The 24,255-nt window shown below is 34.2% G+C and overlaps 1 protein-coding gene across 3 annotated transcripts in view; it reads left to right on the forward strand.

Annotated features, from left to right (window-relative positions):
• LOC149774661 (uncharacterized) overlaps nucleotides 1–20,650 on the forward strand; it is a 141,681-nt gene extending 121,031 nt beyond the window's left edge. For 2 of the 3 annotated variants that reach the window (XM_089944847.1, XM_089944848.1), the window contains 3 exons: nucleotides 4,053–4,133; nucleotides 5,666–5,879; nucleotides 10,220–20,650. In XM_089944847.1, the coding sequence (XP_089800973.1) occupies nucleotides 4,053–4,133; nucleotides 5,666–5,856 (272 nt within the window). In that variant the 3' untranslated portion in view covers nucleotides 5,857–5,879; nucleotides 10,220–20,650. The remainder of the gene's footprint in view (nucleotides 1–4,052; nucleotides 4,134–5,665; nucleotides 5,880–10,219) is intronic. The other variant, XR_016416736.1, reaches the window with a different exon arrangement.
• The last annotated feature ends 3,605 nt before the right edge of the window (nucleotides 20,651–24,255 follow it).

Below are 24,255 nucleotides of genomic sequence, written 5' to 3' on the forward strand. Positions count from 1 at the left end.
TACTGTGCTTTGTATTTACATGTTTACATATGATGATAGATGGGCTGATTTTAATTCACTTTAACACATTAATATTATAGCAGGGGAATGGAAACAATGTGCTTTTCCCAAAAGATACACTAAGGCAGCTGACTCTGCATGGCTGGTATGTGTGGGTATCAAGACACACAAGGGTTGCTGGCTCTGCATGTCATTGTGTGTGTGTGTGTGTTATCTGAAACTGTGAAACTTGGGGAGAGGATGCATCTTGATGAGTACTTCTAACTCATTAGAAAATATGTTGGCCTTTATTTTTGAGCTTCATTCAGTTTGGTTAAACTGTGTCTGTCTGAATCATCAAGCCAGATGATCATATCCATCTGTTATTGCTTTCATCAAAAGGAAAGGAAACTGGTATTTTACAGTTTAAGGAATTGGGATGCAAGGTCCTGTGTTTTAGCTCATAAACCTACAAGGCTTTATGTGCTCTCTAGGTATGCTGTTATACAAAGATATAATGTTGTACTTAGATGCCTGTTATACTGAGATATAATATTATACTTAGATGCCTGTTATGCCTAGATATAATGATATACTGAGATGCCTGTTATACCTAGATATGCAGTAATGCCTAGATATCATGTTATGCCTAGATATGCTGTTATACCTAGATATGTTATACTTAGATGCCTGTTATGCCTAGATATAATGCTATATTCAGAAGCCTGTTATACCTAGATATGCAGTACTGCCTAGATATACTGTTATACCTAGATATCATGTTATGCCTGGATATACAGTAATGCCTAGATATGATGTTATACCTAGAAGATATAATGTGACACCTAGATTGATGAAAGTTGGTAAGAGGATGCTTCATGATGAATATTACATCTTTGTAAGCGTTATTCACAGTGACACATTATCATGCATCACTTGAAAAAATTTTTAATATTATTTTAATTCTTATGTTTTCAAGCTCTGTTCATGCTAAATCATCCAATTAACTTAATGATTATTTGTTTGTCTATTACTACCCCACCCTTAGAATAAAATACAAGACATTGTGATCTACCTAAGAGCATTATAGAGGCTTCAGTTAAGCTTTCACATTGAGACCATAACCAATATGCTTTTAGCATCCTGTATTGGTACTGTTAAGTCACAATTCATAAAACATGGTGAGGAAAATGGGGGATGCATCTTGATAACTACATCCACTTCACAAAGGTAGGTCACTGTTACTCATAGTTTATACTTACATGACAGTTTCAAACATATCATGTCAGACTCATCACTCTTTATGATTTTATACTACATTTAAGTAATAATGAAATAGGTTTAAGTACATGCTATAAATGTTGTACCAAGGTTTCCTAAAGTGTCTTAAGATTCATCTGCATAAGCACTACCAGGACACCCTTATTGCAGATGCAGGTCACTCTGGCCCATATTTCATGCTTCACCAACTTGGGCTAAGTCTTAATCATTGTATATGTCAGAAAGAGCATATTTGATGATTGTGTGCATCTGTTAAAAAGCCACAAATTTACAACCAAAAATGTGTATGTGTGAACTTTTAAATTAATACATTGATTTCTGGTATGCTATGTACATTCAAACCCATCCGGAATTGTGAAACTTGAGTCTGAGTATTCTCACCCATGTGACGGAGAAATCTAGCTGTTTTGCTAACATTACTTTTTTATCTAGTCTAATCACCTTAAACCAGTTGTCTCAGTCAAGGTGTCCACACGCTACGGACTACATTATCAAGGGACTCAACCATTGTTGTCTTATGCTTGGCCTGATGGACCTAATTTCTGATCAAACAAATGCTAAAACTTTGGGACATTTAACAAAATAAATTTTTGGAGGAGAGAAAAATAACTTACCAAAAGAAGATTTAGAAAGAAAACGATAAAGATAAGACTATGAAAGTAAACTTAGCCGATTTGGCTTCAAAACACATTACAAATTCTAGCGTGAGAAAATATATATGTCAGAAACTAATACAAAAACAATGTTTCAGACACACAGGCAATACACATTGCTGGCCACAAAAATCCCAACTCTCCCAACAACTACAGAAAACTTAGTAATAGCCAGAAATGTGTTTTGTCAAGCATCCTTTCTTCTAATTTTGTTAAACATCCCCATTGTAACCCCAGTTGAATCAAAGATGTGCATGCAATATTTGATGACAAATAATGCACTTACCAGCCAGAGGGAATCATTTATCTGTCCACACGTTATTCCACAAATTTTCCTGTAGCAGATCCTTCCACTAGTAATAGCAATACATGTCATATTTTTAAGACAGAAAACATAAATTTTCCAAAAATCATGAACCTGAAACTTCGTCACATGGTTATCAGCTAGGGTCTGTATTTGGAGGGTCTTTCATACAGGGTGGTAATTTTACAATCAATATTAATTACGACACAAGTATGTTACAGACAGTTTCACTATCTCCAAAGAGAAGGAGAGTTATATACGATAGTGACACAGATCTCTAATTACCCATGAATAACCCAACCACGGACACTCATGCAAAATGTAACTTTTCTTACAATAATAGCCTGTACACTACAATAGAGGTGTGGTCCCTGTATTGTTTCATTCTTTACAGTATAATTTTTTAAATTGGAACTGACTAAAATGAAACATTTTCTTGTGATAAATATTAATTATTTACTCTTAATTTCATATAACATCTATATATTAAATGTGGTAATGCCTCAGTACTGTGCAATGTTTTATGTAATTTTTTTGGGTCACGCATAAAAAACTGTACTTCGGATGACACACTCACGCCACAGTCCTCATTAAGATATTTATATTAATGCACCACATGTAAACATTGGCGCATGAACTATATTACACAAGAAATTATTTTTCCTTTAAAGGAAATTATTAGGTGAGAAAAAGAATATACGTTGGGGTTTGCAACGAGATAAGAAAATCCCAGTAGCAGGGTTACATTATATATCTCCCCCTCAGCAAGCCTCGAGGAGAGACAAATAAGATAACCGCTTGACTGGGATTTCCTTGTTTTGGTGAACACCCAACATAGATTATATTAATACCACCTGATTTCAGATGTAGGTCATTTGTGATTATGGTAATTAGATGGTAATTAGATGGATCGGTGGATTGATACGTAGGTAAGTGGCTTTACCATATGCCATCACCTATTGGATAAATAGTGCCAATTTAAGTTTGTTTTAAAGTGTAAGCAGATTTAAAGGTACATGGAAATATATGGGTTTCTTTATTAAAAGTTAGAAAAGGGGATACAGTCACTTAGGTCTGATTTCATTTTCAGCATGATAATATTCACCGTGGCCATTAGAGACTAGTAAAAGTTGAAGTGATCTATGTAATCATTGATTAATTGTAGTCTGTTGCAAATAAAGGCTAATCTATATCAAAGCCAGTGTGGTGGCCACCTCATATCTAGATGGAGTTTTCACTGAAATACTAATTAAATGGCTGAATCAATACTACTACCTCACTGAGAGCAAATCAAGCACCTGTCAATATCATTCGCTTACACTCAACATGAAAGGGAGGCATCTCAGCCCAAAACACTAAGCTTATTAAAGTTAATGCATATGATCTCATCCTTGTTACAATTTCCCTAAAGTTGCATCATCTGACAGCAGTGGCATTGATAAAGTATTTTCAGAATTGTAACATTCAGCTTCAATCCTCACCAGTTTAGATAATGTCATCATTCATTATGTGAACCAAGCATGGCATGTGACCAGCCATGTATCTTGCTAGTGTTTCGTTAGTAAGTGTGCTTCAAGCAATAGTTTTCATATTTTACTGGACTTAAACATGACTGGATATAAGGAGACATGATTTCAACAAATATGTAAATGTTTGGACAGCAATTTCACATCAGTGAATACTCTGAATATGTATTAAATCTACTATTCATATGCTAGCATGCAATAGCAAACATTGTAAGTTACATTACTTTTGATTTCTGATGGCATAACTTTTCTTGTTTCTTGATAAATAAATTAGCCATGTCACTAATAGCTCAATTGTTTCCATTTCAGGCATCTATGATTCAGTATTGAGAAAACTGTCTGAAGATCTCATCTCTCCCAACTGGAAGTTCTTCTTCCGACAATTATCAGGTCTGTTTATCTTTCACATTTCTAATGCACTGGATAGCATGCTAATTGCTTACAATAGACAATTGGGCTCTGTTTTTCTCTAATCTAATATGTTGAACTATGCTACTCTTCCTCAGACATGGTACATTGATCTATGTCGTGTTAATGCCCCTTGGTTGTGGTACATTTACTTGTGTAATGTTAATGCCCTCATTCATGGTACATTGATTTGCATAATGTAAATGTCCCTTGGTTGTGTTATAATGACTTGTGTAAATCTAATCCTATCAAACATGGTACATTGACTTGTTCAGTTATACTATTTCTCAGACATTGGCTTGTTTAATACTAATATCCTCAGTTTTATTACATTGACGTGTTTAAATTTAATGCCTTTGAGACATGAAACACTGAGTTGTTTATACTAACATCCTCAGACACGGTACATTGACATGTTTAATGTTAATGCCCATGAGACATGGTACATTGACTTGTCTATTTTTAATATCACTCAGTCATGGTAGGTTGGCTTGTTTAATTTTAATATCACCTAGACGTGGTACACTGACTTGTTTAGTGATGTTACCCTCAGGTTTATTGCATTGACTTGTTTAATGATGTTACCGATATACATGATACTTGGACTTGTTTAATGTTGTTTCCCACAGACATGATGCATGTACTTGTGTATTGCTATTATGCACATACATGATACTTGGACTTGTTTAATCTAATGTTACCTTAATAGAGTTCATTATCATTATTTCTTATAAAATACTGATTACCATGCTTGAATGCTTTTATTTCATATAACATTGTAGACAAATAACTTGACAAAATTCAATGTTTCTACACAAGCAGAGATATTTCTGTTGTGTTAGATATAGCATAATAAATGGTGTTGGGTGGAATGAAATCCATATGCAGAACTTAGATTGATAAGGTACTACAAAGATCTTTTTATAAAAGTCTTCCCACAAGTAGACATTAGTAACATTTTCATTGATAACATTTTTCTTGAGTATTGTTATATACAATGTACTGAGAATGTTGTCTGTAAAAATATGAGTTCTCATTAAAAGGTGACAATTTCATGATGTTGATTCAAGTTTTTAGGTACTAAACACCATTTTCAAAAGTAAACTGCAATATATCAGGGTGCCATTTATTGATTTTGATCCTGATATTCTTCGTGTTCGGGAAATATTGGCCACTTTTTAATTTTATTTTTTTGAAAACAAAATGCATTATATGCGGGTTTATGAGTTATCCAGGTGCATATCATCGAGGAAGTCGTATTACTGTATTTTATTGCAGAAATCTGGTAAATTAAACGGCATGTAAATGACATTTTTTACAAATTAAATGTTGTGACCATAGGGAAATGATCACATTAGAAGTACTTACACCGCAAACATACAGAAAGATTACTGTCACATCAGACTTAGCACAGTAAATGTTGTTGGTGCAGTTATATGCAGAATTTAGAACTGTGAAATAAAAAATAAATTTGTTGTTGAAGATACGAATTCATTCATTCAGTTTACTTTCAGTTCAAGAGATAGAACTGGACCGGGTACAAATCGACTACCCTGGGAATGTGCAGGAACAGATATATCAGCTTCTCCATCGTATGAACCAGTCAGGTAACATAAATAAGAACAATATAATCCAGGCACTTAAAAGTATAAAGAGAAATGATCTGGTGAACAAGTACAGTAAAAAGGAATTTTCGGCCTGTTGAAATGGAATCCAGTTGTCCGGATTGTAAGTAGACTGCATATCATATGGTATTCATCATTAACCCAGTATATTAGAAGACATATATTTTATATTGTATATCTGTCTGTAAGCATACAGTAAATACAGTGTAGATTATATGCAACTCCATCATTAATTCAATATTTTAACAGGGGGATACTGCAATACAATTTCTTTTTCTTTTACAGGACAGCAAGTACAGAGTATATTATATTTTAATGTTATTTACTAATTGCTTTAGTTTGAAAATACTGTACTATCATTTGTCTGTAACTGGAATGTAAGTATAGTGTATGTCATAGCCTGTGAATAAGCTAATTTTTAGTGAGACTCCATATTTGTTTTGACAACTCATTATTATCCTTAATCTTATAGGAATCCATGGTAGATTGTTTCAATACCAGTCTATGTCAGCTGCCTTTTTAATTGCACTTAAATACCATTTCATTTGGAATCAGTGTAGCCAGTAATGACATACAAGTGCTGTTAAACCGACAAACATTGGAACTTCAAACATTTTAATGATGTTGTACATTGTCTTTTATTTTGTATATCAGTTAGAGTTCTAATATATGTACCTTGTTCTTCAAATATGCTACCAATCATAATACTTTTGGAGAAATAATACTGCCTCTCAAATTCCTCCCTCCCAGATAGCTAAAGGCTAAAAGTTATGAACCCACCTAGATGGTAGTTAGAGTGATCACCCCTTGATGCCAGAATTGGTGCCAAATCCTATGCATTTACAAAATCCATTAAAGCAGTTCAGAAGTTTTATACCTCAGAACAAGTTGGAGTACCGTAGTTTTAAAAGGGAAGAATAAACGGTGTATAAATTTCCAGCTTTTCTGTTCCTTCCTACATTAACAACAACATTTCATACTTTTAAGTGTTAGCACTTTGCCATCTTCACACTTTGTACATACCTAAATGAGTTGAAATAGCATCCCCTCACAGTGCTGTAACCATTTTAATAAGAGCAGGTCTAATGCATAATATAGAAACTCATTTAGTATCACAGTATAATTTCTGCTATGTTTGGATACAAACAGGTAAATTTTCCATATTGTCTTGTCTTAGTGTACACTTCACAGTTGTATATTTCATTGTGACCATAGGATATATGAATCGTTACATGGAACTGTTGTGGATCAGACTAATCTACATATTGCTGCAAGACACTTTTGGTATATCATGTGGAGTTTGGTGCCTCAGTTTCGATGAGAATCATGTCTTGTTAAGTCATTTGTTACGTACATACTGGAGTGATGAAATATTCCACCCACTTCCATCAGAATTCTGCCCTGCTCATTCCTCTACAGCTACACTTTTACTGCTCTGACATCAGGTGATCATTGACTAAGGAAAAAATATCTACTTTAAATTGATTCCATAATCTGACATTTTAGGCTGCATGCATTATCAATTACAAATTCCAACATCCATAGATGCTTTTTCTTGCAGATGCCTCCCCTCACATTGTACATGATGGTTCTACAAGCCCCAGCACACCAGTTTTCCATTTAGATTCCCAGTAGTTGATATGTAACATCAAGATCATGGGTTCAGTGTTGGATCTAGCATCTCTTTTAATTTTTCAATAGATGGAACACATAATACCTTCTCCCACACTAAATCTCACCTGACAGGCGTGGGAGCCTTTTTTATAGAAAGGTCCATGTCTAAAGCATGGAGGTCCAACATACTATGGCCATGTCTGTAACAGCAGCTATGAACTTACAACTGGTGGAACAAAATACAGTGCTGTCTGTCTCTGCTTTTCTTAAGGACCTTCTCAATTCCAAGCTTCACTCGTAACCTTCATCATGTAGCTCGTATTTTATTCAGGCTGACGAAATCCAAAAAAAAGCCACCAAGGTTATCTTCTTTCCCTCTTTCACAGTCTCAGCTAAAGTGTGGAATTAGCAGGGCAATCAAGGAGGGATCACAAGGACATCCCTAGAACACAGATGACTGGTAGCCATCCATACCAGATTTACAATCATTGAAAATCAGTTATGTGGAACTAAAAGGGACAGAGTAAAAGTGAGGGAGATCGTTTGCGCCAGCATTTCCATCTATAAGACTTTATCTCAAATTACATCATTTTATAATGGATCCTGGTAGAATGAAGACTCCAAGCATTAAGTACCAAATAGAGAAATTTGACATAATGACACGGACCTGACAATTGCTTTCTGGCTCTATCACATTCAGCACTGTTCCTCCTATACCCAGAATACCTTGCGGCATTCTTCACTTGGTCATTTACCTAAGAGCACTCAGGCAATTCTTTTGTGCTCTTTTTCTCTGACCTCATACTCAGCCTCACAAGGCATTTTTTATTATGTCTTGTCTATCATACATCAAATCTTTTGAAGTCATACCCGAGTCTCACACAACATTTAGTATTATTTCTTGTCTATCACACGTCAAAGTCTTGTAAGTCCTACCCAGTCGCACAAGGCATTTTGTATTATGTAAGTAATAACCAATCTCACACCATATTTTGGTAAACTCTGTCAACATTGAGAAAGATAAAGACCAATGAAGAATACAATATCACTATTCGAAATATACTCACCCATGTATAAAGGAACAGATTTTACAATTATCAAGTGAAATTTAAAAAAATGTGCAATTGGATGAATTTAGTGTGTGGAACTGGTCATGTAATCTATTGTTGTTGTTATTGTTGTTATAGGGTTTAACGCCATTTTTCAGCACAAGATAGGCTATACATGGCGGCCAGTATTAATGGTGGAAGAAGAACCCGGGAAAACCCCGGAAAGAACCTCCGACCCGCGAGAAGCTACCGGCAAGCTTTCTCACGTATCCACATTGGCCGAGCCCGAGACTCGAACCCACGCAGACAGAGGTGAGATGGCAGTGATTTGTGATGGAGAGCGCTTTAGACCACTCGGCCACTCGGGGCCCCCATGTAATCTATAATACCATCATTGCTGCATATTTTGCTGTCTCAGCTCATGCATTTGTTAAATTGAGTACTATTCAGATGCTGATTTGGAAGATAAATTACATCTGATAAAAATGTTTCTTAGTGTGATGAATTCTTGTGAAGTAAGATTCTAAAAAAAAAACTTTGAATATTTAATGACGTGCAAGATCAACCTTGATGACTGCAATTTTACCCATATGGCCAGAGATTACACTTGATGCGTTATATGAACAATTGCATAGAAACATCAGGTTATGTCATAATTTCTGTATTTCCAGTCATGTTACAGTGTTCAAAGTCACTCTTTCAGCAGTATATTGACATTAACAAGATATTTAATGTATGACATGGAAAACTCACCCTCCCTAAACATCATATTAAAGCTATGGATACCCTAGGTTTATTACAGTATTTTAAAAGAGGGTTTCACCTGAGTACGTTTTATGATGTCCAGATGGTCCTACATGAAATGATTACACTGATACATCCAGTATGGCAGACACAGTGGCCATCTTGAAAATCTTACGATGGCTACTCCTCCTTTGTCCTATTGATTTTCACTAACATACCTTATGTGAGATCTAGTTGGTCCTAAATGAACGTGGTGCAGATCTGACATGCAATATGGCCACCACAGCAGCCATCTTGAAAATCTTGTTATTCCTACTCCTCCTAATGGAAAGTCATACAAACATAGACTTTTTACCAGAAGGCTTCTTATGATGTCTAGTTAGTAGTAAATGAAAATAGTGCTGATATCCAATGTGACCACCACGCTATCGTGAAAATGTTGCTGCTACTGCAAAATAGGAAGTCATAGCCATGTGGCGTTTTCACCAGAAGACTAATTATGATATCTAGTTTGTCCACAATTAAACAAAGCTGTTATGACCTCACATCTAGCTGCCATGACAAACTTGTTAAAATCTCCTGAATGGATGATCTTATCAACATGGGATTGCCACCAAAATGTTTGTAATGGTAGATACGTTGTTCTATTTAAAAAGTGTGCCCCTGTTACATTTGATATGTCTACCACAGTGGATAATTTGACATTCATATTGCTCAATAAGATTGGACACTATTGCAACCATCATTCATAAAGAAAGAAAATGTTTCGTTTTAAATTCCTGGAAAATTATTTTAGGTCAATAGAGTATGATTTCCTTTGTGGGATTATTGTATTTTAACAACATAGTTGAATGCAAGAAAGTTCTAATTAAGCTTTAGATGTTAGATATTAATGATTGAAAATAAGGTTAGGATCCTTTAGAGTTTGCTGCTCTCTCTGAAATACACATCTAGATAGTTTTAAACTGTATGCAGTTATCCATTTCCAATAATATCTAGATGTTTGTTCTAAACTATATACAATTTTCTATTTCAGGTAAGAAAGCATTTTATTCTGTTAACTCAAGGAGCATGGACATAGAATGGATGTCACTTCTATCAAGGAAGGAACTTGGACATGGTATGGTTGTCATTGATGCCAAAGACTTTGTAGTCATATTTGAGTTATTTTTACCATGTATTCTGAGAACAGTGACCACTAAAGGATTCTGATGGAACTAAAAAGTGTGTGTTTCTTTGTGTTAGTCTTATTTTTATGTTTTACATTGTCATAAGAAAATAAGACACATTTATTGCGGTGGATAATAAAATTTTGTGGGATTTATTTTCATGATCGCACTCCGAGACAATTGAGTCCCTAAACGTTTACCACTTAAATTGCCAGTTATTATTATTTATGCCATTTGATTTATTTTTGTTGTAGAAATTTGTGCACATTTTTATGTCATGTGTTTTATGTTTTATATAGAATTTTGTGTGCACTTTATATCAGTGTTTTATTTTGATAAAGCATTTCATTTGCATTTTAATGTCAGACTTTTTATTTTGTTGTGTTTTATTTTATGATAGAACATTTTGTATGTATTTTGATGTTAGGTTTTGTATTTTTGATGATAATTTTGGGTGCATTTTGATGCAAAAGTGTGTTGGTTTAAAGTCGATTGTATACTTGTGAATGTTCACAAATAATTTTGATGAAGACAAATTTAACTACAAGTTGTTCAATGGTACAAACTTCCAATATATATTTCACAGTTGTAAAATGCCCCACGGTAAAGGACGGTATTGGATAAAGGAAACATTAGTGTCTTCTCTAAACACAGTAGTCAGCATTAAACCTCCCATAGTGGTGAATCTGTTAAGTAACAATCTTTTGTATATTTAATACATATTTATGAGGGTTGATTGAAAAGTCCTAAAACAAATGCAATGTCTTTAAAAGAAAGCATTTCAGCATCATACAAATGTGCTCTATGTAACTAAAGACATCCCAGTCTATGACATGCTGTCATTTTTAAGTTGACTGCCACATATATTTCTGCACAATTGTTAAAATCATTTGCATAAACAAAGCTGACTTGGCTTAGTGGAATGACAGAGACATTTTCAGACCAAATACTGATTGTGCAAGTGTATGCACAATTAGAACAAACTTTTACACAGGCTGGAATGTTGCTTAGGGACCTAAATCACATGCTAAATCTGGATCCAGTAAATAGAACATATTATTGTTAGTAGGGAGACTGTTGAAGAAAATATATTTAAAAGTAGGTTAGGGACGTCTGTTGAGTGACAGTAGATAGAATTGATAATGATATAAAAATGGAAAACCAAGGATACATCTGACCAAACAATTCAGAATGTACACAGTGTGTTCCTGTTGGTTGCCAAGATTGATTGATAAAGAAGAAATGATTTAAGTGCAGAGACCTGCATTAAATTTTTATACAGGTATGATATAGAAGGGTCAATATCAGCAGGGAATTATTATACAGTTGCAAAAGTAAAAGGATGCAGGGAATAATTATACAGATACAAAGAACAATGCTAAAAAGAATAATTATTCAGGTACAAAGTACAAGGCTGCTGGGAATAATTATAAAGGTACAAAGTACAATGCAAAAGGGAAATATCAGACAGGTACAAAGTAGAAGGCTGCAAGGAATTATTAGACAGGTACAAAGAACAATGCTAAAGGGAATTATTAGATGACTAAAAAGTACAAGGCTGCAGTGAATTATTAGAAAGGTACAAAGTTAAAGGCTGCAGGGAATTATTATATAGGTACAAAGTTCAAGGCTGTATGTAATTATTATACAGGTACAAAGTACAAGGCTGAAGGGAATTGTTATACAGGTACAAAGTACAAGGCTGCAAGGAATACTTATACAGGTACAAAGTACAAGGTGGCAGGGAATAATTATACAGGTACAAAGTACAAGGATGCTGGGAATTGTTATACAGGTAAGAAGTACAAGGCTACGGGGAATTATTATACAGGTAAGATGTATAATGCTGCAGGGAATAATTATACAGGTACAAAGTACAATGCTAAATGGAATTATTAGACAGGAACAAAGTAGAAGGCTGCAGGGAATTATTAGACATGTACAAAGTTGAAGGCTGCAGGGGATTATTAGACTGGTACATATTAGAAGGCTGCAGGGAATTATTAGACAAGTACAAAGTAAAAGGCTGCAGGGAAATATAATACAGGTACAAAGTAGAAGTCTGCAGGGAATTATTATACAGGTACAGATTACAATGCTGCAGGGAATTATTATACAGGTACAAAGTAAAAGGCAGCAGAGAATTATTATACAGGTAAGAAGAACAAGGTTGCAGGGAATTATTATACAGGTAAACAGTACAAGGCTCCAGGGAATTATTATACAGGTACAGAGTACAAGGCATTAGGGAATTATTATGCAATTAAGAATACAAGGCTACAGGGAATTATCAGACAAGTACAAAGTACAAAGCTGCAGGGAATTAGTATACAGGTACAAAGTACAAGGCTGCAGGGAATTATTATACAGGTAAGAAGTACAAGGTTACAGGGAATCATTATACTGGTACAAAGTACAACGCTGCAGGGAATTATTATACAAGTAAAAAGTATAAGGCTACAGAGATCTATTAGACAGGTAAGAGGTACAAAGCTGCAGGAAATAATTATACAGATACAAGGTACAATGCTGAATGGAATTATTATAAATGTACAAAGTACAATGCTAAAGGGAATTTTCAGACATATACAAAGTACAAGGCTGCAGGGAATTATTATACAGGTACAAAGTGCAAGGTGCAGGAAATTATTATACAGGTACAAAGTACAAGGCTGCAGGGAATTATTATACAGGTACAAAGCACACAGCTGCTGTGATTTATTCTACAGGTACAAAAGTACAAGTCTGCAGGAAATTTTTTGCACTTAAGAAGTAACAAGGCTACAGGGAATTATTATACAGGTAAGAAGCACAAGGCTGCAGGGAATAATTATATAGGTACAAATAACAAGGCTGCAGGAATTAATTATACAGATGCAAAGTACAATTCTAAATGAAATAATTATTATTCAGGTACAAAATACAAGTCTGCAGGTAATTATTATACAGGTACAAAGTACAATGCTAAAGGGAATTATTAGACACGTACAGTGTACAATGCTGCAGTGAATTATCATACAGGTACAAAGTACAATGCTAAAAGGAATTGTTAGACAGGTAAAATGTTCAAGGCTGCAGTGAATTATTATACAGGTACAAATTACAATGCTGCAGGGAATTATACAGGTACAAAATATACGGCAGCATGGAGTTTTTAAATGGGTAAGAAGTACGTTGATGCAGGGAATAATTATACAAGTACGAAGTACAATTCTAAAGGGAAAAATTATTCAGGTACAAAGTACAAGTCTGCAGGGAATTATTATACAGGTACAAAGTACAAGGCTGCAGGGACTTATAGTGGATTCCTGTTAATTGGGACACATAGGGAAAAGAACAATTTGGCCCAATTAAGCGGCTGCGCTAATTATGCGAAGTAAGTACACAATGGTAAGCATATACTATACATGTACAGCATACAAATGAATAAAACAAAACAGAAACTATCGTTTACTGAGTAACAAAAATACTGTAATATATGTAATGTAAATAAATTCTGGAAACGAAACAAATGGTATGGGTCACTGAAAAATATTTAAGCTAAAACAATGTCAATTTAATGTTCTTAAGCATAAATAGTGTTTGACAAATTTATCGAGTGTCCCCAGCCTTATTCCCTTAATTGACTGTAGCTGAACAAAATCAGCGCATGCATCTAGTGCAGATATTGAACTGCCTTCATTGCCTTCCTGCATGAAATAGTGTCTTAATTCAGCAATCATTTTACAGGCATCCTGGTTAGTCACACATCGATGCTCTGGTGTGTTATCATTATCATCCTCATTTTCCTGGTTTTCTTTTGCTGCAATTCGTTCAACAATTTTGTCCTCACAATCTTCGTATTTCATTGCAGCATTGAAGATTGTTATTGATGCATGCAAATTCTTCATAGTTTGTGACGTGTTGCACTTCCAAAATGATGTCATTTTCAGTATCTATCATATTAAAGCCTCAATGCTTAAAACCTTAGTGAGAAAAGCAGTTCTGAATGGTCTTGATGCATATTTCTTACCAACTGTCAGCGACAAACTGTACTACTTGTAGAATGTTATTCCTTGCATGATTTCCTTTGCTGTTGAAGATGATGTTAATAGGTTCTCATCAATTGATTCAAGAATGTAGTTTTTATCAATTTTGCACAATACAAAGTCTTCAAATTGTTTATGATTCCCATGTCCGTTGGTTGCACCAATGATGTAGTGGTGGGAGGCAAACTTTCCAGATGGATGTTTCTCAAACAATCTAAATGAGGGTGTGCTGCACAGTTGTCAAGTAATATCAAAATATTTCTTGAATTCCATTGTAGTTCCACATCCCAGCTCATTAGCCAGTTCTTAAAAATTTCAGGAGTCATGCATGTATTTTTGTTACCAAGGTACACTACTGATAAACTGTCTATTCTAAGCCCCTTAAATCATCGAGGCTAAGCTCTTTTCCCAATAACCAACAGCTTTTGTTTATCAGTTAATGACATGTTTGAACAGCATCACACAGTTATGTGATCCATTGCTTTCTTTGATCCCGATAGTGCTATATGTTTGTAGGTCAGGGTACCGTCTGGTGTGGCACAATAAAACAGGCCTGTTTCATCAGCTTTGTAGTTGTCATCTGCATAATATTTCTGAAGCAAGTTATGCAGTTTTGTTAATTTCCATTGTTCAGTCATCAGCACTATCTACATCATTTGTTTAATTTAATGTCATGCCTAGATTTCCATCGAGACAACCAACCATCTGTTGCTTTGAATTCATTTTGACCCAGCTTTTTATTTAACTCCTCTGCCTTACGTTTCTTCATTGGACCACTGACACGTACACCTCATCCATTTACAATATAAAAACCACTGATTGAGGGCCTCTTTATCTGGATCCTTGCCTTCACAGTTCGTGTTTAAGTTGTTCCATGATGTCCTGCGCGTAAAGCCCATTCCTCCATTTATCTTCCTGCTATATCATGCATGCAATTGTAGGTTTTGGCACTCAAGTTATCTCTTTCATTCGGCGATGACTGGTATTAGGTGGCTGGCTTTTAATTTGGTTGAGTAAGGCAGTTTTGTTTGCTAATGTCAAATCTTTCTGTGGCATCTTGGACAGGGTCTGATATTTTCCAGGTAAAAGTGCTTTACTGATTGAAAAAGCAATGAATACAGCAATGGCTACCACGCAACTGCAGTAATGACTGTCATGCAACACAACAGAAGCATGCCATCTTACAGTTACCGTCCCAAATAAGTGAAACAAATTATGCTTATTTTTTCGATCTGTATTTATTCTTTAAGATTTGTCCCAAATAAGCAGCTGCCCCAATTAACCAGTGGTCCAATTAACCGGATTGACTGTATTTTACAGGTAAGAAGTACAATGCTGAAGGGAATTATTATACATGTACAAAGTAGAAGAGTGCAAGGAATTAGTATACAGGTACAAAGTACAAGGCTGCAGGCAATAATTACACAGGTACAAAGTAAGTACTCAAGCGAATAATTATTCAGGTACAAAGTACAATGCTGCAGTGAATTATTATACAGATACAATGTACACTGATAAAGGAAATTATTAGACAGGTATCATTTGTAAGGCTGCAGGGAATGGTTAGGTACAAAGTACAAGGCTTCAGGGAATTATTAGGTAGGTAAGAAGTACAAGGCTGCAGGGAATAATTATACATGTAAAATTTACAATGATTCAGGGAATTATGATACAGGTACAAGTAGAAGGCTGTAGGGAATTATTATACAGGTATGAAGTACAAGGCTGCAGGGAATCATTAGACAAGTACAAAGTACAAGGCTGCAGGAAATAATTATACAGGTACAAATTACAAGGCTGCAGGGAATTATTGTACGGGTACAAAGTACAAGACTGCACAGAATAATTATATGGATTAAAAGTGCAAAACTGCAGGGAATTGTTATTATTCAGGTACATAGTAGAAGGGTAAAGGTCAGCCAGGAATTAATATACAGGTATAAAGTACAATGCTGCAGGGAATTATAATTATTCCGGTACATAATAGAAGGTTAAACGTCAGCCAGGATTTATTGTACATGTACAAAGTACAATGCTGCATGGAATTATTATACAGGTACAAAGTAGAATGGTACAAGTCTGCAGGATACTATTCTACAGGTACAAAGTAGAAGGCTACAATTTGTTAAATACAACCATTACATCCGATAACACTTGGATTCATTATTTTCAATAGTAGAGAAAAAGGCATTTCAGTGTATGGAACCACACAAGTTCCCCATAGCCAATAAAAGCATTTATTTCCAAATCTGTTGGAAATGTGTGCATTATATTCTATAATAAACAATGAAACATTTGAATTGCATCTTATTATTAGACCACAGAGAATAGATAATACTGTACAACAGTTATCTGATATAATTTATCTGAGGCTTTTTGTAAACTGTCTTGATCCACAGAGACGTGGATTTATTTTTCGTAAATTTAATGCCTCCATATACATGATAGTTCGTAATGAAGACCTTGCAAAAACTTGGCATTGAAAGCTAAATTACCCACCATTCTACTCAGCCTTAGCTCCCTGCAACTTATGTTTTGTGTTGTTGTTTTTCTTCAAAGTGGAATGAGTCGTTACATAAGAATCATTATGAAAGGAGACAAGAAATATGGATGCAATCATCAGAGTACTTTGAATGCTGTCACATCATGGGACGCTGCACATGTTAAGGAAATGGTTCGTGATATTTTAGAAGAGCATTGAATCCAAAGGGATTTGTTTTGAGAACTAAATTAATTGTAAATGGTTAAGTAATAAGTTTTGCAGAGATTGTTATAGAACATTTTGATAACCCTCATACATATGTAAGCCAAAATAGACGTATTTCTTGCTTTGTGAAAATTAAGGCTTCAGATTAGGACTTGAGCTCTACAGCAAGGTTTGGTATACTTTGGTAATAGCTTCATTTGGAATAAGGAAAAAGAAGAATGGTGGTTTCCGAACAATAACATTAGTTTTACATCATATACATGGACCTAACTTTATCAATAGCTTTCACTTGGAGTGAGGAAGAAGCCTATTGGAATGAATTGCCCACTGAACTTTAGACAGAGACACAGATCTCATTCAAGAGTACTCTTAAAGCTCACGTATTTCAACTGCAAGAACAAACTTAAAGACCTAATAATGTTTCCTACCTTAAATATTTTCAGCATGTTTTATGTTTGTTTGGTTTTTATAATCACATAATTATGTTTTTTATGTTTTTTGTAAAGTGCTTAGAGCTTCTAAAGATTAGGCGCTATATAAAATCATTATTATTATTATTATTATTATTATTATCAATTTTAGGACAAAAGCGAATTGGTCAAGGTCACTGACTAAAATAAGAAAACATGTTTCTACACAATGACATTAATTCAGCACTACAGACCTTGACCACACATTGTAGTTTGCACTTGTGGTAAGGAACAAACCTTTCGATCTTGAGGTCAAAAGTTCAAAAGTTATCATCACTGACTGCATGATGTGGATGTCATGCATAAAGAACATAAAGAACAAATATTTCTGCACAATAGCATAGCTCTACATTACAGTCTTGGATAAAATGTTGTCAATAGCTTGCACGTGGTAAGAAATAAGCCAATTGTCATTTGGGTTGAAAGGTCAAAGATCAAGGTCACTGATGAAAAAATAAATAGTTTTTGCAAAAGAACAGTAGTTTTGCATTACAGACATGGACCAAACTGTGGGAAGCTTCTAATTTGGGTCAAGAGAAAAGATTACCTTTTTGGGGCAATAAGTCAAAGGCTAAGGTTGCTGACTGCAAATGAAAAATGTGTATGTACCAATGTTTGTGAACAATTCACTCTTTTGTTAAGATGGAGGCTCAATGGTCAAGCTCACTGTAACTGAAAAAGAAAATGGTTTTCGGACAGTATTATTGGTGCTGCATCACAGATATGAACCAAACTTTATGAATAGCATAGAACTTCAGTAAGGTAAGGCCCATTGGATTTGGAGGTCATGGTCATTGTAGTTGAGAAGTTATGAACATTTTCTACACACCACATTTCATTTCTTCACCATGTACATACCCTAGAGTATGTGGATAACATACACTTTGGCTAAGAAAGAAGATTATTGATTTAAGGGGCAAAGCTCAAAGAGAGAAAGATGTTTTAAACAAAATTAGTTCTAGAACATGTGCTGTGACCAAAGTTTCAGGAGGGCTTGTATGTAAGGTATTGAAGAGGTCCTTGAATGAAATTGTCTAAAGGTGTCTTTGGTCAGGGCCATTGTAGCACAGAGAAAAATCAGTTTGAAGAATATCTTTTCTGCACTTCATACTGTGCTTTGTATTTCACCTGCGAAATAAGCAATCAAAGTTTATATCAATATTTTATCCCTTTTCAACTTGGTGTAATGTATACATTTTGCTTTGACACATGACCTACTTACATGTATGCATTTGTAAACATTTACCAAATATGCCATATACATTTAATGACATATTTTACTGTAAAAATGTACCTAGTAACCTGTATATTTTTATAATGGTATACCACATTCATCACATCTATTTAATGTATATTTTTAATGTAATATATGAAAGTCACAACATTCATTTAATGGGCATATTTGACCATAAAGTTTGACCTTGTTACCTGTATATATTTTTTATATGTATAAACTTTGCCTCAATGTGAAATAGGTACAGCATCATGACCAGCATATAGTTGTAAGATGGGTTTTCATTAATCTAAGAAAGAGAAATCTTGTCTTAGTGACTTGTATGTATTTATAAGGTGCTTTTATTATTGTAGCTATCAGCAGTGTTTATTGGCTGTCACAGATCTTTCAAATGTATATTTTACTTTCAAATATTTTTGTGTTGCAGTGAACTTCATGTGTATTATTTATTTATTTTCCAGGTAACAAGCAACTTCCTTGGCATCCATTATGTTTATAAACATGTATGGATTACTTTCCATATTGACTGTAGTTGCCTTGCCTGCGATGGTGTCTTTGATTATTATTTTTCAAGTAGCCAACAGTTATTTTAGATTCTATAGTAGTATTTACCACACAGTCAGCCTTTAGTTATCTTGGCTGCTAATGTATCATTGGCATGTGTTGTTTACTTTACAGGTAGCATGTAGTACCATTACCTGCTATAGTGTTTATAGTATGTATTCATTTCTTTTCCTGTTGCTTGCAGTTTTCATGGTTGCCATAGTGTCTTTAATATGTGTTGCTTACTTTGCAGGAAGCCTGCAGTTACCTTAGTTACCATATTATCTGTGGCATGTTTTATTTACTTTTTAGGTAGCCAGTAATTACCTTGGCTGCCATAGTGTCTTTAATGTTTATTGTTTGGTTGCCAGATAGCCTGTACTTACCTTGACTGCCAAAGTATTTTAAGAATACATCTTGGTTATCATAGTGACTTTGATATGCTTTATTTACATTCTAGGTACCAAATAGTTATCTTGACTTCCATAGTATCTTTGCCATATATTGTTTACTTGCCAGGCAGCCTGCAGCTCGTTTGCCTAACGTGTTATGTTTAACACCTATTCTTTATTTTCCAGGTAGCAAACATTATGTACTATTGTTCATTTAGGATGATTTTTTTAATTTCCGGTAGCCTGCAGTTATCTTTAATGCAGTAGTATTTTTAGCATGTGTGGTTTAGTTTCCAGGCAGCCTTCATTTATTTAGGCTATCATAATACCTTTAGTATGTATTGCTTATTTTCAGGTAGCAGCAGTTACCTGGGCTACCAATTTGTATTTATGATCTATTGTTTCCTTTCCAGGAAGCCTGCGTTTTTTTCAGGTAGTCTGCATCAATCTTAGCTGTCATAATAATGATTTTTTTGTGTTTTAGGAAGGCAACTTAGTCTGCATCAACCTTAGCTGCCTAGGATCTTTGCATGTATTGCATACTTTTCAGGTAGTCTGAAGTGTGCTGCCATAGATCCTTTGGTACTTGTTTTCTTTCTGCAGCTCTCCTTTGTACCTTAGTATTTCTGGTATATGTTGTTTTGTTTCTCAGCAGCCTCCAGTTACCTTAGGTGTTATAGTGCATTTATCATGTGTTGTTTCTCTTTTATCATTAATGACATAACAACAATATCCTTCTCATTGTTTTTATAAATTTGCTTTTTACTTTCATCTATAATAATATGTGCATTGTGTGCTTATTTGTTCTGTTGCTGTTGGTTATGTATCATTGTTTTAGTTCTAAACTAGTTAAGCACATCTGATAATGCAATTTATTTTGATATTTCTTGAATAAGTGAATAAAATGTTTCCTTACTTCATAAAGTATTGTTATATGATTGAAATAAATGCTCAAATTTCTCAATGAACCAATATGTCCCAAGTCTACCAAATTTGTTATCTCAATGACACTGTGTGGTCTAAGTTCACCCATTTGTTATCTCAATGACACTGTGTGGTCTAAGTCCACGCATTTGTTATCTCAATGACACTGTGTGGTCTAAGTCCACCCATTTGTTATCTCAATGACACTGTGTGGTCTAAGTCCACCCATTTGTTATCTCAATGACACTGTGTGGTCTAAGTCCACCTATTTGCCTCAATGACATGGTATTACTAAAGTCCACCAATTCAATGACACCATATAACCAAAATCCACCTATTTTGTCAGTGACACCATACGACCACAGTCAACTTATATTGAGGCAAAACACAGTATGACTGAAGTCCACCTATTGTGCCTCAATGACACAGTAAGGCCAAAGTCCACCTATTCTGTCTCAGTGACACGACATGACCCAAATTCACTTATTATATCTCAATGACCTAAAAGTAAAATTGTTCTGATCTGACATCCATCTTGAAAATCATTTCGTTACTCATCTTGGATGTATGATGATACACTTTTTGTAACATCAAAATGGCAGTAATCAGATTTCATGGTCATCATGAACATTTTGTTATTGCTACTTTTCCAAAGCTATTTTAGTGACATAATGTTTTCAATAAAAGAATTCCTAATTGCATTACCAGCTTAACATTTACTGCTCATTTTCATTGATGTCACAGGAAGAAAACATCAATATTCAGGGAAAAACATAAATGAAAATGGTTCTTGTACATCTAGTAAAACCCTTGAATGTTGGGTATCAACCATTTCATTTTGGGGGCTGTAGATGCTTTTGGTATTTCTTAATAAAATCTTCAGTCCCCGGCTATATTGAGAAAATATTCTTTACTGATTTATGATCCAAAACAAACTAATTAAATTTTTCATAATTATAAAAAAATTCATGAGGTAGCTGATCACAGCTTGTAATCGCTTTGTTATGGAGTCGCCAACTCGTATAATTGATCTGAGACACAAATATCAGGGAGAACATAAAGTAAATTAGCCCCATATTTCATTTTTCCAAGTCTGTATCAACCTTTAGTGTAATTACTTGACATATCTCCATACTATTGAGGTATCGTGCTTGTGATGAGCATCTAACTCCAATAAATTCAAAATGAACATAACAACATGCCATCTATTATGGCATGCAGTTAACTCTTGTATGTGCATACAATATACAACGAACATAAAATCATAGTATTACTATTGTCCTAGAAATCTATGCTTATAGTCCGATTGATGGATAATAATTATTCTGAATATTTGTTTGGTTCAACTGCAAAATAAGTGTCGCCAAATAATAGTGAACAACAGAACTGTAACAGTAAACTGCAACTTGACAAAAATCAGTATGGCAATCACAAAGCAAGATCTATATATACCCTGTGCAAATTATACATCCCACGATGTCTAATCATTTACAAGTTTGCAAATATGCACAGAATATCCATTTCATAAACAAAATTGTACTAGTGAAGATGTCAACAGAATATCCATTTCATATAAAAAATTGTACTAGTGAAGACGAACATAATATCCATTTCAAACACAAATTGTACTAGTGAAGACGTCAACAGAATATCCATTTCATACACAAAATTATAATAATGAAGATGACAACAGAATATGCATTTCATACACAAAATTGAACTAGTGAAGACGTCAACAGAATATCCATTTTATACACAAATTGTACTAGTGAAGACGCCAACAGAATATCCATTTCATACACAAAATTGAACTAGTGAAGACGTGAACAGATTATCCATTTGATACATAAAATTGTGCTAAAGACGTTAACAGAATATCCATTTCATACACAAAATTATAATAATGAAGACGACAACAGAATATGCATTTCATACACAAAATTGAACAATGAAGACGTCAACAGAATATCCATTTTATACACAAATTGTACTAGTGAAGACGTCAACAGAATATACATTTCATACACAAAATTGTACCAGTGAAGACGTCTATAGAATATCCATTTTATACACAAATTGTACTAGTGAAGACGTCAACAGAATATACATTTCATACCCAAAATTGTACCAGTGAAGACGTCTATAGAATATCCATTTCATACACAAACTGTACTAGTGAAGACGTAAGCAGAATGTCCATTTCATACACAAATTGTACTAGTGAAGATGTAAGCAGAATATCCATTTCATACACAAATTGTACTAGTGAAGACGTCAACAGAATATCCATTTCATACACAAAATTGTACCAGTGAAGACGTCAACAGAATATCCATTTCATACAAAAATTGTACTAGTGAAGTCGTTAACAGAATATCCATTTCATACATAAATTTTACTAGTGATGACATCAACAGAATATCCGTTTGATACACAAAATTGTACTAAAGACATCAACAGAATATCCATTTGGTACAGAAAATTGTACTAGTGAAGACGTTAACAGAATATCCATTTGATACACAAACTGTACTAGTGAAGATGTCAACAGAATATCCATTTAATACACAAAATTGTACTAATGAAGACGTTAACATAATATCCATTTCATGCATAAAATTGTATTAATGAAGATGTCAAAAGAATATCCATTTCATACACAAAATTGTATTAATGAAGATGTCAACATAATATCCATGTCATACACAAAATTGTACTAATGAAGACTTCAACATAATATCCATTTTATACACAAAATTGTATTAACGAAGATGTCAACAGAATATCCATTTCATACACAAAATTGTACTAATGAAGTCAACATAAAATCCATTTCACACACAAAATTGTGCTAATGAAGACGTCAACATAATATCCATTTCATGCACAAAATTGTATTAATGAAGATGTCAAAAGAATATCCATTTCATACACAAAATTTTATTAATGAAGATGTCAACAGAATATCCATTTCATACACAAAATTGTATCAATGAAGACGTCAACATAATATCCATTTCATACACAAAATTGTATTAATTAAGATGTTAACAGAATATCCATTTGATACACAAAATTGTATTAATGAAGATGTCAACAGAATATCCATTTCATACACAAAATTGTACTAGTGATGCCGTAAACAGAATATACATTTGATACAAATTGTACTAGTGATGACATCAGCAGAATATCCATTTGATACATAAATTGTACTAGTGATGACATCAGCAGAATATACATTTGATACAAATTGTACTAGTGATGACATCAGCAGAATATCCATTTGATACACACATTGTACTAGTGAAGACGTCAACAGAATATACATTTGATACACAAATTATACTAGTGAAGATGTCAACAGAATATCCATTTGATACACAAATTGTACTAGTGAAGACGTCAACAGAATATGCATTTGATACAAATTGTACTAGTGAAGACATCAGCGGAATATCCATTTGATACAAATTGTACTAGTGATGACATCAGCAGAATATCCATTTCATTCACAGTTTATACTAGTGAAGACGTCAAAAGAATATGCATTTAATACACAAATTGTACTAGTGAAGACGTCAACAGAATATTCATTTGATACA

Source organism: Sinohyriopsis cumingii, unplaced genomic scaffold, assembly GCF_028554795.1.
Source record: "Sinohyriopsis cumingii isolate HCF-2022 unplaced genomic scaffold, ASM2855479v2 utg000160l, whole genome shotgun sequence".
NCBI lineage: Eukaryota > Metazoa > Mollusca > Bivalvia > Unionida > Unionidae > Sinohyriopsis > Sinohyriopsis cumingii.